General features: G+C 43.6%; 1 protein-coding gene across 9 annotated transcripts in view; it reads right to left on the reverse strand.

Moving 5' to 3' along the window:
• ERN1 (endoplasmic reticulum to nucleus signaling 1) overlaps positions 1-17,662 on the reverse strand; it is a 90,816-nt gene that overhangs the window by 34,487 nt on the left and 38,667 nt on the right. For 7 of the 9 annotated variants that reach the window (XR_010153071.1, XR_002940236.3, XM_511585.9 and 4 more), the window contains 3 exons: positions 7,140-7,173; positions 6,027-6,099; positions 1,556-1,628 (listed from right to left, as the gene is read on the reverse strand). Coding sequence is in view for 7 of the 9 variants with exons in the window: in XM_511585.9 (XP_511585.4) it covers positions 1,556-1,628; positions 6,027-6,099; positions 7,140-7,173 (180 nt within the window). In the remaining 2 variants the exon portion in view is untranslated. The remainder of the gene's footprint in view (positions 1-1,555; positions 1,629-6,026; positions 6,100-7,139; positions 7,174-17,662) is intronic. The other 2 variants (XM_016932752.4, XM_063799173.1) reach the window with 1 other exon arrangement.

The following is a 17,662-nucleotide window of genomic DNA, read 5'->3' on the forward strand; positions in this document are numbered from 1 at the left end:
TAGCTGGGACTACAAGCATGTGCTACCACGCTTGGCTTATTTTTTGTATTTTTAGTAGAGATGGGGTTTCACTGTGTTAGCCAGGATGGTCTCGATCTCCTGACCTCGTGATCTGCCCGCCTCAGCCTCCCAAAGTGTTGGGATTACAGGCGTGAGCCACTGCACCTGGCCTACACCTGGCTAATTTTTTAAAAATGTTTCTTCTGTAGAGACGGGGTCTCACTATGTTGACCAGGCTAGTTTCAAACTCCTGGCCTCAAGCAAACCTCCTGCCTCACCCTCCCAAAGTACTGGGATTACAGTTGTGAACCACTGCACCTGGCCTGTAATTTGCTAATGCTATACTTCTAAAGTTCTAACAGATGTTGCATACATGCCTGCTCCACATGTGTGCAACTTACCCATGGATCGCAACTCTGTTCTCACTGACAAAATCATAATATGAATATGATCTGAAGGTAGAGGAGAACAGAGCTAGGACCACGAACCTTTTCCATCTAGCATGACATAGCTGGTTACTTCAAGAACCACTAGAGTTTACATAACTCAGTTATTACTTTAATGGGTAGATTGGGCAACTACCATGCTCTTAAATATGTTTAATGAACTCGCCTAAGAGGCCACAGCACAAAGATGATAAGAAGACAATATCCTAAGCAGACTATAAGTGATGAATTGCTGGCAAAAGCTGGAAGACCAGATAGGACACAGTGACATGGATGGTCAGAAGATTATCAGATGTTCCCAGGTCACGGCCCACAGAGAGAAAAATCTGTGCCGATCGTTTCCTCCAAATTCCTAGGCTGGGAGTTCCTCATTCTGAAGGTGTGGAAGGAAGCAAGAGTCTCAGTGTCCTGAGCAAAACCTTAAAAGTCTGGCCTGCACTTGAGACCCAGAAATACACATAAAGCTCCTCGAGGCATGAATAGGCAATAAGCACTTTCAGTTCCTCAAAAAGAAAGCTGCTGTATAAATACAGGCTATTATTACTACTATGATTTCAAGATAAATACAGCTCTCCTTTGTGTTGCAAATGCTTTTTTATTGACATTTTGGCAGCAACATAGTAAAAGAAAAGCAGGTGATCTGATGCTTTGAAAGCTGTGACCCCACAGGTATGAAGGCAGTTTATCTAGGCAAGCTATTAAGTGCTGTTCTATCAAACATTCTGATAGCAGGAAATACTAAGAAAGCGCTATAATTAACAGGCAGAGCCTGGCTTTCCTTCCTTGGCTTAGATGATTGTACTCACTTTAAATTTCATCCATTTGCCACTGGGTATGTTGCAATCTTGGAATCTCAGGACTAAGTCAACACAGCAACTAAAAGCTTGTTAAATGAGTAACCATATTAATGATGTCAATTCTTCTCCCAAGTTGGGGGAGCCCTTTCTTAATTGGTCAGCTGATCCTGGGGAGAACAGCACCTGAAGCACAACCCAGGAAAGAAAGGGTTGGCAAGGCGGTGACTGCGCCCTCTCTCTCCGCATGCCACTTTCCCAGATTCCGGGACTTACACCAAAGAGACACAAGTTTCTGGAGACAGGAACTCTTACCCATGTAGAGGATTCCATCTGAACTTCGGCACGGGGATGCCTGCACCAATTCTGGGATGGTAAAAGGAAGTTTCTTTAAAAAAAAAAAAAAAAAGAAAAAAAAAGTTAACCAAGTCTTGTGCAATTATTACAATTTTACCAGGCAGTTTGTTTCTATTACCTAATTCTGCTAAAAAGAGAGAAGCACTTTGCAGATGAGAGTTTTCCTAACTGAATACAAAGGAGAAGGGGGCACCCTATGCTTCCACATCTACTTTGTTTTTATTTTTATTTTTTTGAGACAGGGTCTCATTCTGTCGCCCAGGCTGGAGTGCAGTGGCACCATCTTGGCTCACTGCAACCTCTGCCTCCTGGGTTCAAGTGATTCTCTCACCTCAGCCTCCCAAGTAGCTGGGATTACAGGCATGTTGCCACTACACCCAGCTAATTTTCCACATCTATTTTGACAAGCTCCCAGGTCCCTGAGCTCCGTAAACATCCACTCCTTTACTTGACACCATGTGCAGAGGCCCCTCAAGGTCTCCTGTCCAGGGTGCTTCCCAGGGGTGACACAAACCTTTCCTGAAAAGATTTACACAAATATGGAGAGTTATATATTCTTTGAAATTCTAAGAAAGAATTGTCCTGGCTTGGAATACAGAGCCAGAGCTGGCTAGACTGAGTAAAATGACAGTGCTTTGTAGAGCCCCATGGGAGGGAGCCAGGACATTGATGCTGAAGGGATGCAACCTTGGTGCCAAGCTCAAGCTTCGAGGGAAAGGAGAAGTCGCCATTACAGGGGCAACACAAGAGTTTGAGGTGGAAAAGAGTTTTGATGTTTTCTTCAGTAAATAATTCACTATTGAAAAACAAGAAAAATTGAGACTTTTGGTTTTGAAGAGGAAGTTAAGATAGGTGCCAGGAAAAGAAACTCAAAGGAATCCAAATGTTTCAACTGCATTTCATCATAAAACTGATTCTTCTGAGTCTACAGCTGACATCTGACGAGCTCTTTTGGTTAATGCTTGTTTCAGTATACTTTATTTTTAGAACATTCTGTGTTTTTGAAATTGTTCTATAGATACCTGCTTTTATAGAAATGCCTCTACTGCATGGTCACCTTTTTCTCCAAGAAAGAAAAGACTTCTCTCTAGCTTTAATAAGCAGAGCTTTGCATACTAAATAACTTGGATTTTCCCATCATCCCAACATTCAAACCAAGCCTCAGAGGAGGAAAAATGCTTCAGAGAGGCTGCAATGACTGGGTTTTGCCATGTGTTTCTGAGAATCAGAAAGGCACTGCAGATCTTCTAGTCTTCTGGAGTCCTGTGGTCTCTGCTGAGCACTGCCACTGGTGCCCTGATTCAAGGCCCAAGCTTGGGAAACATTGTTTCTGGAGCTGCTAAACCACAACCCAGAAAGGAGCACAAGGGAGTGATGAAGGGCATCCTCTTTTTTTTTTTTTTTTTGAGACGGAGTCTCACTCTCACCCAGGCTGAAGTGCAGTGGCGTGATCTCGGCTCACTGCAAGCTCCGCCTCCCGGGTTCATGCCATTCTCCTGCCTCAGCCTCCCAAGTAGCTGGGACTACAGGCGCCTGCCACTGCGCCTGGCTAATTTTTTGTATTTTTTAGTAGAGATGGGGTTTCACCGTGTTAGCCAGGATGGTCTCGATCTCCTGACCTTGTGATCTGCCCGCCTCGGCCTCCCAAAGTGCTGGGATTACAGGCCCGGCTGGGCATCCTCTTTAAGAACCAACTCCAACACTAGAAGACTCAGCCCTGGACATATTCCTTCACTTCTCCAGGCTGTTTCCACATCTCTAAAACGGGGATATCACCCACAGGGCTGCTGAGAGATTCCAATGAGATAACTTATACAACTCACTCACCCCAGTTTCTGGCAAACAAATTGCTTAAGAAATGGGGACTACAGAGCTGTGGAGAGAAACCAACGGAGAGCAGTGTTGAAGGTGAAATACACACAGCTCTATACAAGCTTGCCCTCCTCCCCTCTGTTTTGGTCACAGGCATTCACAAAATAATTTTAAAACACCCAAGTTAAAGTCCACAATCCACTTACAGCCTAGATCAGTGGTTCTCATCCTTGGTTGCCCATGAGAATTACTTGGAAGCTTTAAAAACTTCCTACTGATGCATAATACGCAAACAGAAAAGCACTCATCATCACACAGCTCAGTCAAGTTTCACAAAGTGAACATACCCACGTAACCGGCATCCAGGTGAAGAAACAGAAGCCCCCCTCCTCTCTTGCCCCCCTTTCTAGCCATAACTCTCCAGGGGTAACTATTATCCTAACTTCAAAACAGCAGAGACTCGTTTTTCCTGTTTTTGGCTTTACATAAGTGAATGGCAGCGTGTGGCCTTTTTTGTCTGTCATGTTTTGCTCAACATTACGCTTGTGAGTCATCCACGGCGTGTGTCGTCATAGACTGTTGGTCCTCATCACCGTGCATGCCGCTTCCACTCCACTGTGGATGTTATTTGGCCACCCTCTGCTTATTATAAATGGTGCTGCTGTACATTTGGGCACATGACCATTGGTGAACAAAAGTGCATTTCTTCTTTTTTTTTTTTTTGAGATGGATTCTCGCTCTGTTGCCCAGGCTGGAGTGTAGTGGCGTGATCTCAGCTCACTGCAAGCTCCACCTCCCGGGTTCACGCCATTTTCCTGCCTCAGCCTCCCAAGTAGCTGGGACTACAGGCACCCGCCACCGCACCTGGCTAATTTTTTGTATTTTTAGTAGAGACGGGGTTTCACCATGGTCTCGATCTCCTGACCTCGTGATCCGCCCACCTTGGCCTCCCAAAGTGCTGGGATTACAGGCATGAGCCACCGCACCCGGCCACAAATGTGCATTTCTGTTGGGTCTGTAACCTAGGAGGGCATTACTGGGTCCTAAGGACTTTAGCACTTACTGCCAACAGTTTTCCAAACCACTTGTGCCACCCTGCACTTCCGCCAGCAGTAGGTGAGAGTCCTGGTTGCGCCACATCACCAACATGTTTTCTTTTCCTACTTTCCTTGTTTTGGCCATTCTGGTGAGTAGCAGTATGGCACTGTGGCTTTAATTTGCATTTCCAAATGACTAATAAAATGGAACATCTTTTCATATGTTTATGACCATTTGGATATTCTCTTCTGTTATTCTTCCATTGGGCTTTTTTTAATGTACCATAGGATTTCTTCATATATTCTGAATATGAACTTTTGTTGGATGTGTATACTACAAATACTTTGTGGCCTCTTTATGAGGAAAAGTTCTTAATTTTAATATAATCAATATATTGATTTTTTCCTAAATTTATAGTGTTCTTTAATATCCTACTTAATAAATCTCTACTTACTCTAAGATCATGAAGATGGTTCCATTACTTTTTTTCTTAAAGCTTTATTATTTTGCATTTCACATTTAGATGTGTGATCTATCTGGAACTGATTTTATATGTGTTGTGGGGGGGTAGGAGTCAAGACTTTTATTCCTATATGGATATCCCAATTGACCTACACCACTTATTGCAAAAACACTGTAAGCTAGGTGGTGGTGGCTCACGTCTGTAATCCCAGCACTTTGGGAGGCCGAGGTGGGTGGATCGCTTGAGCCCAGAAGTTGGAGACCAGCCTAGGCAATATGATGAAACCCCATTTCTACCAAAAATACAAAAAATTAGCTGGGCGTGGAGATGTGCACCTGTGGTCCCAGCTACTCAGGAGGCTGAGGTGGGAGGCTGGCTTGAGCCTGTGAGACGGAGGTTGTAGTGAGCCAAGATTGTGCCACTGCATTCCAACCTGGGTGACAAAGTGAGACCCTGTCTCAAAAGAAAAGAGAAAAGACAAGACTGGACACTGCAGTGTCACCTTTGTCACATATCAGATGACCATATGTGTGGGCCTGTTTCTAAATTCTCTTATCTGGGGAGCTTTTAAAAAGTCCTGATGACTTAGATCAATTAAATCGAGACCTTCTGGGATTGGGCCCTATGTTCTAGGTCCTAATGCTGTTTTTTCGAATTCCAGGTTATTACAATGTATAATTAAGGCTGAAAACCACTGGTTTAGATTCTCAAATGGAAATGAGGGTAGAATATCACATGACTCCCTTAAGGAGTCATCAGAAGGTGGGGCAGGTGGAGACAGCATTTCAAACTATATCCCTCCCTCCTAAGGTGAGGGTCACCAGTTAGAGCAAACCCTGTTCTTAACATTATATCCTCCAGTGTATGGGCTGGGCCATGAGAACCTGCTGGTCTGCATCCGTGTTTCTGAACTCTGGCACCACATTTAAAAGCTCATTTAGGAAGCTCTCTGAAAAGACTGATGCCCAGGCTCCTCTCTAGACCACCTGAATCAGAATCCCCAGGGGTTGTTTTTAAAAGCTCCAGGTGGGAGACACAGTAAGACACTGTGCAGACACACTTAAGGACCGCTGGTCTAGAACCCCTGGAGTACAAAAAGCAGCTAAATATACTCACCATCAGGCCTTCATTGTTCTTGCTTCCAAGCGTATACAGGCTGCCATCATTAGGATCTGGGAGAAAGGCAGGCCTAGAGATTAAATAATAAATATCAAAGATAAATTACAGCCCAGGGCATGGAACAACATACCAAAGCCACGCAAACCCATGATGGAGGAATAGAGAGTGGACGGTGGTTGTGTGTAGGTGTATAAGTGAGTATATAAGACAATTCCACCCACTACTCTCTCTCACTTCAACCACAGATAAATAAAATACCCCTATGGTGGTATACACTATCCTCGAGTGGAGAAAAGCGGCCTGAAAGGAAAAATCATACAAAACCATAGAAGACAAATCATCATTTGGTCAAAGCACTCTGGATGAAGGCAAAATATGTGAAAAGGACCCAGTAAGTCCACTTTTCAATTTCTACATCAATTGTGTATAGAACTCCAGCCATTAACATTTAATAGGATGGCATGGTACATAAACAGGTAGAACAAATCTGCTTTTAGTTTTCAAGTGATATTTTTTGTTTAACTGGAGGCAATAAAAGCAGACTCTAACAGCTTGACATCAGAGACAACCCGCCAAGGGGACAGATCAAGGTCCCTCTGTCAGTAGCTTCCCTTGAAGCAGATGTGAAGTGGTCTTTTGTCAAGTTAATCTGCTAAAGACTAAACTATAACTACAGTCCCTCAGAAACCCTTGGCTGAATCGTTCCTTAGGTTGCGCCATCCTTTAAGGCTCTTACAGGTGCTATCCAGCTTTTACCCCAACACACACTCTGTAGTAGCAGGTCACATTCACCTTTTTTCTCCATGATATGACACAGCAAAGAGGAAGAGGTCCAGTCCCCCTGAGGACTTTGGAAGTTTAAGTTCAAAGCTCAACTTGAGTTTCATCTCAAATAAGCCTTTTTAAAACCACTACCCTTCTCCCTCAGGAAACTGACCACCTCCTCCTCAACGCAAGCTTTCATCACAGCACCTGTAAGACTTTATATGTCACTCACTGTTATTCCTCAAACTTACACATATATGCACTCCCAGCAACTGGCCTCATAAACACTGATTGAATGAAGAAGACTGAATTAAAGGGAAGTACTGAGCGAATCAGAAAACTTACTCTTCCACATGTGTTGGGACCTGCAGGACTGGATCTGTGCAAAAGAACAACAAAGGCATCATCAGAAACATCCCAAAATGTCAAGATTCCCAGAGGCTTCCCAGGACCAGGCCAAGTTGTACCGGTAATAACTTTCTCCCTCCTGTTAACCTACATGGGCTAGTGTACGTGAAGGTTATATGCACTTTTGTATCACCGTGCATATCTTTTAGAAAACATATCCACAATGATGCAAATGTAAGCTCTTGGATAGTTACTGAGGCTGGATAGAGAACTGAGACCAGAACAGAACTGCTTTCAAGAAACTTGCATATAACTTGGGGGATGGATGCAGAACGATGAACCAGTCACCACACACCGTGGACAAGGGGTCAGAGCATCACTATCTGACACCTCAAAGACTTCTAAAACCTTAATCATTACCTTGTCCGATGCCTGGAGTAGCTCTACATATTCCCATTAGGAAAAGTAAAATGGGTTTAAGAACTGACTTTGATTGGCCAGTAAATGGACACACCTCTTTGGAGCGGCAATTCTAGAGCCTCCAAGTGTTCATTCCCTTTGGCCCCCCCATTGCATTTCTATAAAATCTAATTTAAAGACAATATAAACTATAGAAAATGGTTTTTGTACAAAGATGTGTACGTAGCAGCATTAAAAATGACCTACCCAATAATATGGTTAAGTTATAGAATGTCCACTTAGCAAAAAATTAAGGCTTCTAAGAGGGCTAATAACATTTTAAGACATATACAAACCTATGCTATTATGTTCAGGAGAAAAGATAACATTGTACATAGAGTATTAATGCAACTATGGGGAAAGGCTTCAATGTACCTAATTAGATGGAAAGATCAAAAATGCTAATTGTAAGTTATCCTTGTTGGAAATGCAACTCCCCCCAACCTTTTCTATATCTTAAAATTTCTGCAAGAGCAGGCACTACTTTTTAAATTGAGAACATGTTTTTTTCTCTAAGTCAATTTTACATTTGCAGCAATTAATGGCAGAATTCTTCCCTCCCTAGATTTTCCTGGGCACAAAGCAAGAGGAAGCTCCTGATTCCAGGGGCAGATGGTGGTGGCAGTGAGAGAGCATGAACACTGGCACAGCAGCACTGTGTAGTGACAGATCCAAAAGTCCGCAGGCAGGAGACTCACAGCGATGAGGTATTTCCAGCAACCAAAACCCCACAGCCATGCTATACACAACTTAATCCCCGGGGGCAAGAACAGCAAGTATTCTTACATGATTTTGTATGCAGAATTCCAGACTCTGTAGGCTCTGCTTATGGTGACAGACAGCTGTCCAATCCATCCAATTATTGGATGAAGGAAAATCTTTTAAGCCTTATCATATGTTGACTTTGCTTAAAAGCCCAGCTCCTATACAAAGGCATATGGTGTTCACAACAACAGAGGTGTACACACACCATATGCGGTCTGTGGGCAGCAAACAAACAACTCACTAAACCAAAAACACTCTAGGAAACAGGAAGAACTTTCAGTCAGTAAGCACATGTTTATCTTTCCCATTAATCACCTCTCGGTACACTCTCACAAACAGACTGATGCAAGAGACAGGAAATAAAGGCACACCACACTCATCCTACTGAAACAAGCTAGTCAAGGTGCAATAACCCAGTTATTTTAACACCGGCCTGAAGGCATGCAAGCCAAGAAGAGCAAGAATATCATATTCCGAAGAAAACACAGCAGTAAAATGGCATCTTTTTTGTTTGTTTCAGCCACTTAAAGGTATCACAGATAAACGCAGATTAAGAGGACATGGCCAAATTCCAGGAATTCACCAGAAACAAGACATGGAGACCAACATGATTTAAATTCCTGTTCATAACCTGATCTTTGCTGTACAGTGTTTGCTCAGTCACACAGACTCGTCTTCAGACGCAGATTTTCCTGGTTTTCTATAGCTTATCCACTGGTCACCTGACACTGAGGCCTCAGGTCCCAAGATATGCCCTGTATCAGGAAGGTTCCAGTTAAGATTCAGGACATTGGCAGGAGACAGGGGAAGATTCCCGGGACAACTACATTGGTGTTTAAGAACTGTGATTTTTTTTTTCTAGGCTTAGGAGAAGATAAACTCCAGTAGGAGGCCCTTATGGTTATCTTAGCATTTCCCATCCACTCAGTAAAATAAGCACCTGGAATAAGCCTCTTCAAAGCTGCAGCCCAGGTAAAGACACAATTATTAAGACAGTTCTGACAGAGGCAGACACACTGCTGCTTGGCTTCTGAAATGTAACAATGACCTAATTCTGTAAATGTTTTTCTTTAAGAATCATCTGAATTCAAGATTTGCTTTAAAATACTATAGAAAATAATTATACGGGGGGCGGGGAGGACAGATAAAACAAGAAGTGGCAGGCTGTTGATAACAGTTAAAGATGAGACACGGGAACACTGGAGTGTTATTTTACCACTCTCTGTACATATGGTTAAATTTTTTCATATTAAAAAAGGTTAAAGAGAAAATTATCTTTGGAAAGTCGCAAAAATAAAAAGAGCATTATCTGAAAATGTGCACTAAAAGAGTAACATGAAAAAGTGGTTTTGATTTAATAATGAGAACTGATATCAGGTAAGATTCTTGCTTTAAAAAAAAAAGTTTTCAGCCATGTGAAAAGAAACACTGTCCTACCTGTAGGGATGTAAACAAATACTGCTGTAAAATAAGCCACTATCTATATGGGGCCCGATAAGAATAAAAGCCAATGTCACCAAGTTGTTTTACTTTCAGAAAAAAAAAGTTGTGGGGGAGTTACTTCACAAATATAAAAAGTGGCTGTTATGTAAGGTAAAGGTAAGATTATCTGGTAAAGGTAGAGAGAAAATATAGCTGAAATCAAGGTTTGGTCTCCCAGGATTAACACGGGAAAGAAACAAACCTGCTCACTGATTCCCTGGGAGCAGCCACTGGCCTCAACTCCACTCCCCGGCCCCCATCGTGTGTCCAGCTGAGGCCTGGAATGGCACAAGTTTTACACCTGCAGGAACTGACATCCTGGGTGAGGTCACAAGATGCTCATTGCTAGGCTAATCTAAATCACTTCTTTAAGCTCAAATAACAAAACAGACGTCCACATCTTTCCTTTGTCCAAGTTCATAAGGGTAAAGTTTTAAACATTTCTGTCCCCAAAAGCAGTGAATTTTTGTCCCCACTCCCTCCTCCACACAGGGAGGAACATTGCCAGCTTCTCCCTTCAGCCTTTCTTCTCACTCAGAGAGCACATGCCTCTCTATAACTTCCACCCTAACCACAGTGGGGTTCTAGGCTCCCCTCTCCCGGGTCCTCTCTCTGGATCAACTGGACACGCCCACTACTTCCCACCAATGCCTCAGCCTCTGCTTGCCCAAGTCACGCCCTCTGTCTTTTGCCTGAGACTGGCTTCTACTCCTGACTACCGTATTTTATTAACAGTACCACCATTCTCCTAGAAGAAAGCCATGACTCAAACGACACTGTCGATGTCTATTTCTCCCTAACATATGCTATCAGTTGCCAAACTCTGTGGTCTATTTCGATGCCAATCATAATTCTGTGTCCTGTTCCCATTCCCTTCAACACCATTGGAACCCTTTGTCTCTCAAGCCTTCCCTCCTCTCTTAATCTGTGTGGCCTTTGGAATCAGACAAACCAAGGCATAAATCCTGGCTCTGCCAATCACCAGCTGAGTGACCTTGGCAAAGTTACTTAAGCTCGCGGAGCCTCAATTTCCTCATCAGTAAGGAAAAAAAAATAGAGATAACATCAACCTCATGGGGCATCTCTATGTGGATTAAATGTTTGTCAAGACTGTAAGTCAGTGCCTTGACACTGAGAAGAGTGATCCTTTTAAAGGCATAAATCAGATTAAGCTTCTCTGTGACTCAAAATCCTTTGGTGGTTCCCCATCTCACTCAGTGAAGGCCAGTGTTTACACAGTGGCTCATAAATCCCAAGCAGTCCCTCCCTTTCAACCTGTCACCCTTTAACAATCTCCCACTATTTCCCACACACTCCATTCCAGCCATGCCGGCCTCCAAGTATTCAACAAGCACTGCCAGGCCTGCCCATGCCTCAGGACCTTTGCACTGGCTGTTCCTCTGCCTAGGTCTTTGATCAACTGTTGCCACCTCAGAGTGGTCTTCCATGATCACCTCCTACTGCCCAGGATTTCCAACCCTTCTTCCCTGCTTAATTTTTCTCCATGTCACTTACCACCTCTGTAGTTCTGTATATTTTATTGCTTACTTAATGCCCCACTCTGGCCACGGAGGGTTGGGATTTATTTTTTGTTGTCTGCATCTTCCCAAGGATCTAAAACAATACCTGACACACAGGTGGTAACCAACCTATTTGCTGAATGGAGTAATTAAGTGTCATTTCCTGTCTTAGTCTGTTTGTGTTCCTATAAAGGAATACCTGAGGCTGGGTAATTTATAAAGAAAAGAGGTTTATTTGGCTCACATTTCTGCAGGCTGTACAAGAAGCATGGCATTAGCATTTGCCTCTGATGAGGGCTTCTGGCTGCTTCCACTAGTGGCAGAAGGCAAAGGGGAGCCGGAGTGTACAGAGATCACAGGGCGAGAGAAGCAGCGAGAGGGGAGAAGGTGCCAGGCTCTTTTTAAGAACCATCTCTCACAGGAATTAATAGGGTAAGGATTCACTCACTACAATGAAGACAGCGCCAAGCCATTCATGAGGGATCCACCCCCAAGACCCAAACACTTCCCATTAGGCTCCACCTCCATCACTGGGAATCAAATTTCAACATGAGGTTTGGAGGGTCAAATATTCAAACTAGCGCAGTTTCTTTCCTACTTCCACTCTTGGCCAGCCTGGAAATCCATTGTTGATCACTTTTAATAATCCAGCAGATAAGCTCTACTCACCCTGAACCCAGGATCTGCATAGCAGTCCCTGTTCCTCCACCCAGGCTTCTGAGCACAGCTGTAGAAAACACTGCGATCATTTGTGGAGATACCATCATACGTGGTATCTCCATGGTGTGGCCAGCTAGGCCCCTGCCACTAGGAGATCCTGGCTGGCTTCTGTTCTCACCCCTGTAGCTGATATTTCAAACTACTCCTTGCCTCAAGGTCCCTGTCTCTCCACAAATGACTCTGCCTTCTGTGTCATAGGGGATATTAAGGGAGACTGAGTGAGCTTGCTGAAACTTCCTACCCTTTGTCTTCTACATCTGCCCAGCTCCACCCTTCCCTTCACATCTCTATAAAGGGACAATGCTTTTGTCTTCACACTCATAGATTTTTCACACTCACATCTAGATCCTGTCTCCAAGGATCTTCAACTCCTCCTTTGCCTATAAACACAAAAACCTCTTGGCTCTGCCTGCTCTTCTGCACACTCTCCTTTTCCTCCAAAGTGCAAGCATTTTAAGTTTACAGTTCAATCAATCTTGAAAAACACACACCCATGTAACTATCTTCACCATCAAGATACAGAACATTTCCATCACCCTAAAACATTTTTTCACATCCCTTTGGATTCAGTATTTCCAAATCTTGCTCCAGATAAGTACCAGTTCATTTTGTTTGTTCTAAAATTTCACAAATGACCACGTCATAGATACTCATTTGTGCCTGGCCTCTTTATCTCACATAATGTCTTGGAAATTCATCCATATTGTTGTGTGTATCATAGTTCGCTCTTTTTTATTACTGAATAGTATTCTACTATAAGAATTTACCACAATCTGTTTACCTATTTACCTGCTGAGGGACATTTGAGTTGTTTTTATTTTCTTGGCTGGTGTGAATAAAGCTTCTGTGAACATTTGTGTACGAGTGTTTATTTGGACCTATTTTCATTTCTTTTTTTTTCTTTTCTTTCCTTTTTTTTTTTTTTGAGATGGAGTCTCGCTCTGTCGCCCAGGCTGGAGTGCAGTGGCACAATCTCAGCTCCCTGCAACCTCCACCTCCTGAGTTCAAGTGACTCTCCTGCCTCAGCCTACCGAGTAGCTGGGACTACAGGCGTGTGCCACCACACCAAGCTAATTTTTGTATTTGTAGTAGAGATGGGGTTTCACCTATTGGTCAGGCTGGTCTTGAATTCCTGACCTCGTGATTCACCCGCCGTGGCCTCCCAAAGTGCTGGGATTATAGGTGTGAGCCACCGTGCCCAGCCTATTTTCATTTCTTAAAACAAGGAGGGGGACTGGCTGCATCATATTGTTTACCTCTGACAAAAAATTGACAAACAGTTTGCAAAAATGGTAGTACTGTTTTATATTTCCACCAGCAATGTATTAGAGATTCCTATGGAATTTTTAGAATGTTGATTCCTAGGTTCTTCCCCCAGGAAGCTGGCTTTGTAGGTAGAGACAAGGAATTTGCCTTTATAACCCAAGCTGGGTGATTGAGCCATGTGGGGAAACTACACTGCTCCGAATCCTCTGTTCCACCTTCCTGCCTTCTTACCTTCCTCCACTCACTGCCCTCCGGCCCCTACCCTCAGAATAAGATCAGAACTGCCACTGTCAAGTTCCCGTGATCAAAACCAACACTTGCAAATCCTCCGCATGGCATCTGAGGATGTTCTCCCTTGGACTCCTGACCCAGTCCCACTTGCAACTGCTATGGGTGTCTCAGCCCAAGGCCATACCCCCAGGACCTGCTCCTCAGTTCACATTCCCCAGATTGGCTAGTGGGTCCACTTCCACCCAGTCACACAATCTAGAAACTCAGGAAGTCCCCAAACCAGTCCCTTTTAAGTGTACCTCTAGCAGTGACTGTAAATGTTTTGGGTTGGCCCTTTTGAAAAGTATTTAAGGGAGAGGGACAGGGATTACCCCGCATTGATCATTATTGAAGCTGGGTGCTGGGTACATGGTTTCATGATACTACTCTTCTTACTTTGGGGTATGTATAAAGTTTTTATAAAATGAAAAGTTAAAAAAAAAGCTAAAAACAGAAGCTCTTTAAGGCAAACATCTGCAATAGGTTGGAGAGAATGGCCTGTTCCTCCTGCTCTCACCTGTGGCATAATTCTGAAGAGCCTGCTCTTCCAGTTGCACAGGGCACAGAGAGACTGAAGGGAAACCCATGTTAAGAGCATGAAGGACCCTGTCAGGACCATCCCAGGCTTCCCTAAATGCAGGGCTGGCAAAATTCGTGAGGGCCTGGGGAAAACATGGGGTGATAAGTCAGCTGAACAGAAAAATGTCTTTGACGCAATCAACCAAAATTTAAATAATTGTTTCAAACCAGACTTCGAGATTGACGGCCTCTCTCTGGAGGTCGCTCTGGGCAGACTTCCTTCCATGTAGGAAGAAGTAAGATCCCTTTGATTATAGAAGCCACAAGAACAGGTTGCTCACTTAACTGGAGCTCAAGGAGCCTTGCAAGATCCTTCTCTTCTCTTTCCCAGATGAGCACAGATATTTCTGGAACACCCTGCTTTTGCTTTTCCGTTGGACTCTAGATGACCTCTGGCTTTACTGCCCTCCTCCACCTTGTTCTTTCTGACCCCATCTGACCACCCTTCTGACCCCCATAACGCAGCAATGGAAATCAGCTCTCTCTTCTGCACAACTAAGATATTACCACACAGTTAGAAAGTCCCCAAACCAGTCCCTTCTAAGTGTACCCCTAGCAGTGATTTTAAATGTTCTGGGTTGGTATTCAAAATACCTTTTGAAAGGTATTTAAGGACCCAAAGAGCAGAGATGAAGTCTCAAATGCTTTATAGTCTGTGTAATCCTCTACACACATGCACCCCCATTCCCCGCCGAGGAGGAAGAGGACTGACAACCCTGCTACTAGTAACTTTCTGTTGAGATGCGCCAAACACATCTCAGAAACAACTGTCAGATATCTGCTTCAGCTGGGTTCTCTGTTAAGTGCCATGCAGGATAAAGAAGGGAGCTTATGGTTTGAGTTAGGAAGCTAATACACATGAACCATACATAACGAACTGCTAGAACATGGGGCATGCACCACAGGCTTTCCTAGGTGGGGACCGGAATACTCGGAGCAGAAAACCCTCATAAAGGCAGCCGGCCCCGAGCACAGGGATGACAAGACAACATGAGTGAAAAAATGTCACTGTGTTCGCGGGACAGAGGACGCAGGCTCAGTAAGTGTGACATGTTCCTCCTGAGGAACAACACAAATGAAGCTGGACTGCAGGCAGTGACACCATGGGGAAGAAAGCCTTGAAAACTTTGTGATGTGGAATGTTGGTCACCAGAGTCCAACTGGAAGCCTCTGAGAAAAAGAGGAATGTGGGCCGGGCGCGGTGGCTCACGCCTGTAATCCCAGCACTTTGGGAGGCCAAGGTGGGTGGATCATGAGGTCAGGAGATCGAAACCATCCTGGCTAACATGGTGAAACCTTCTCTCTACTAAAAATACAAAAAATTAGCCGGGCATGGTGGCGGGCACGTGTAGTCCCAGCTACTCAGGAGGCTGAGGCAGGAGAATGGCGTGAACCTGGGAGGCAGAGCTTGCAGTGAGCCGAGATTGTGCCACTGCACCCCAGCCTGGGCAAATGAGTGAGAATCCGTCTCAAAAAAAAAAAAAAAAAAAAAAAAAAGAGGAACGTGACACAGGGTGAGCATCCCAAATCCGAAAACCCAAAATCTGAAGTGTTCCAAAATCTGAAGCCTGAGCGCCAACGTGATGTGCAAAGGAAATGCTCACTGGAACATTTTGGGTTTCAGATTTTCAGATTTGAGATGTTCAACTGGTAAATATAATGCAAATATTCCAAACCTAAAAAAATCCAAAATCAGAAACACTTCAGGTCCCAAGCATTTCGGGTAAGGGATATTCAACCTGTACAAGTCCTCTGAAGGCAAGTTAGACAGGCGGGCATTGAGGCACAAAATGAAGGGAAAAAGGGAGAAGGAATCACAAAGGTGCTGCAACAGACAGACCCGAGCCGGGGAGGAGGGGAGTCAGAAACAGACAGGAGGGAAAAGAGTGTCAGCAAAACTGAGCCCTGTCTAGATAAATGCAGTGGGAGAAAGGAACGATTTAAAGGTGACATGGAGATTTTAACCCTGGCTGACAGGTAACAGTGAAACTAGAAAGGCATAGTCTGAATGAGGTAAACAACTGCTATTTTCTCAAGAATGTGCTTAAGGTTCTAATACTGTTTTCTTATTAAAAAAAAAAATTACTGGCAGAAACAAAGCCATTCACCCTTCCTTAACTCAAACCTTCAGTCTCCCAAATATGTTTCATACATTCGAGTGGCCCAATTAGGGAGTACTTCTCCCCAGTGGCAGCTCATTCCTTCCCTCCAGAGAAAAAGCACTTCATTAACCTAAGCCATAAACTCCCATTAAAGCTGTTAGGTCCAAATTTTAAGACAGAAAGTCTCAGACATTCTTTACAGTTCGGCTTTCATGAGGAAAGCATTTTTTTTTTTAAAGACATCTAATCAAAAGCTCCTCAATTTCTAATCTCAGCAGAATTGGAAAAGGATGTAATAAGTTTTCTTTGGAGGTAACCTCCATAAGTCACGAAGTGTCACACTTGGCAAAGATGATCACATAGAAATGACCAAGTAATCCGGAAAACTGCCCATACTAAAAGCAGCTGAAGTCTACTGCGTTCTCATTTATCTCTACTTTGGCAGAAGTAACTCAGGCCAAAAAACACACTGAACGTTATAATCAATCATGAAGGCACTGAAGACAATTCAACACTACAGCCTGTGTCCAAATGCCTCTCAGGATGTCATAACTTCACAGAATTCATTCCTGAGTGATGGAGTGCCATCAAACCAGACACTCAAAAGTGAACAAAGGGACAGGTAACTAAGTCACAGACAAAATAAGGCACTTTATCCATGTACTTCAACAATCACAACCATATTCCAACACACACCAACCAATGCTGCAAAGACAACCCATTGGAGCTGAGATCCACGCTACTACGTGTGTGGCAGCTGCTAAGAGGAGCCATCCGAAATGAGAAATGCATTACTTTGAAGCAAGTCCCAAAAATAAGGGAAGAAAGTGAGTGGGGGTGCAGGTGAACAAGCCTAGATACAAACCAGTCCCTGTTGAAGCTGAGTGATGAGTACATGGGGGTTCTTTACATAATACTTCTACATTTGGATATGTTTTAAACCGTCTATGTTTAAAAGTAAAATACAAAAAAAGAAAGAACCAACACATTTCCAAGATGCTCAAAAGTAAAAACAGGTTTCTCTCACAGCCCCTTTCATAAAACTTAATTTTCAATCCTTCACAACAATGAAGAGGAAATAAACACCTTTCTTATACTTAAGCAGTGAGGGTAAAAAGGTAGATGATGCATATTGTAAGCCTAGAAAAGTCCTTGAGAGAAAACAGGTTAGATCTATTAACAAAACATCATCACTTTTCACAATTTCCCCTTCTCATGTTTCCATTGCACTTCTGAAGACAGATCTCCAACTCTTCCAGAGTCCCACACACTGCCTAAAGCGCAGGACAGAAAAACCAACTGCCAAAGGCCATGCAAAACTCAAGATCAGAAACCAGAACCGGAAACTGTCATGACT

The sequence above is a fragment of the Pan troglodytes genome, chromosome 19 (genome assembly GCF_028858775.2).
Source record: "Pan troglodytes isolate AG18354 chromosome 19, NHGRI_mPanTro3-v2.0_pri, whole genome shotgun sequence".
Taxonomy (NCBI): domain Eukaryota; kingdom Metazoa; phylum Chordata; class Mammalia; order Primates; family Hominidae; genus Pan; species Pan troglodytes.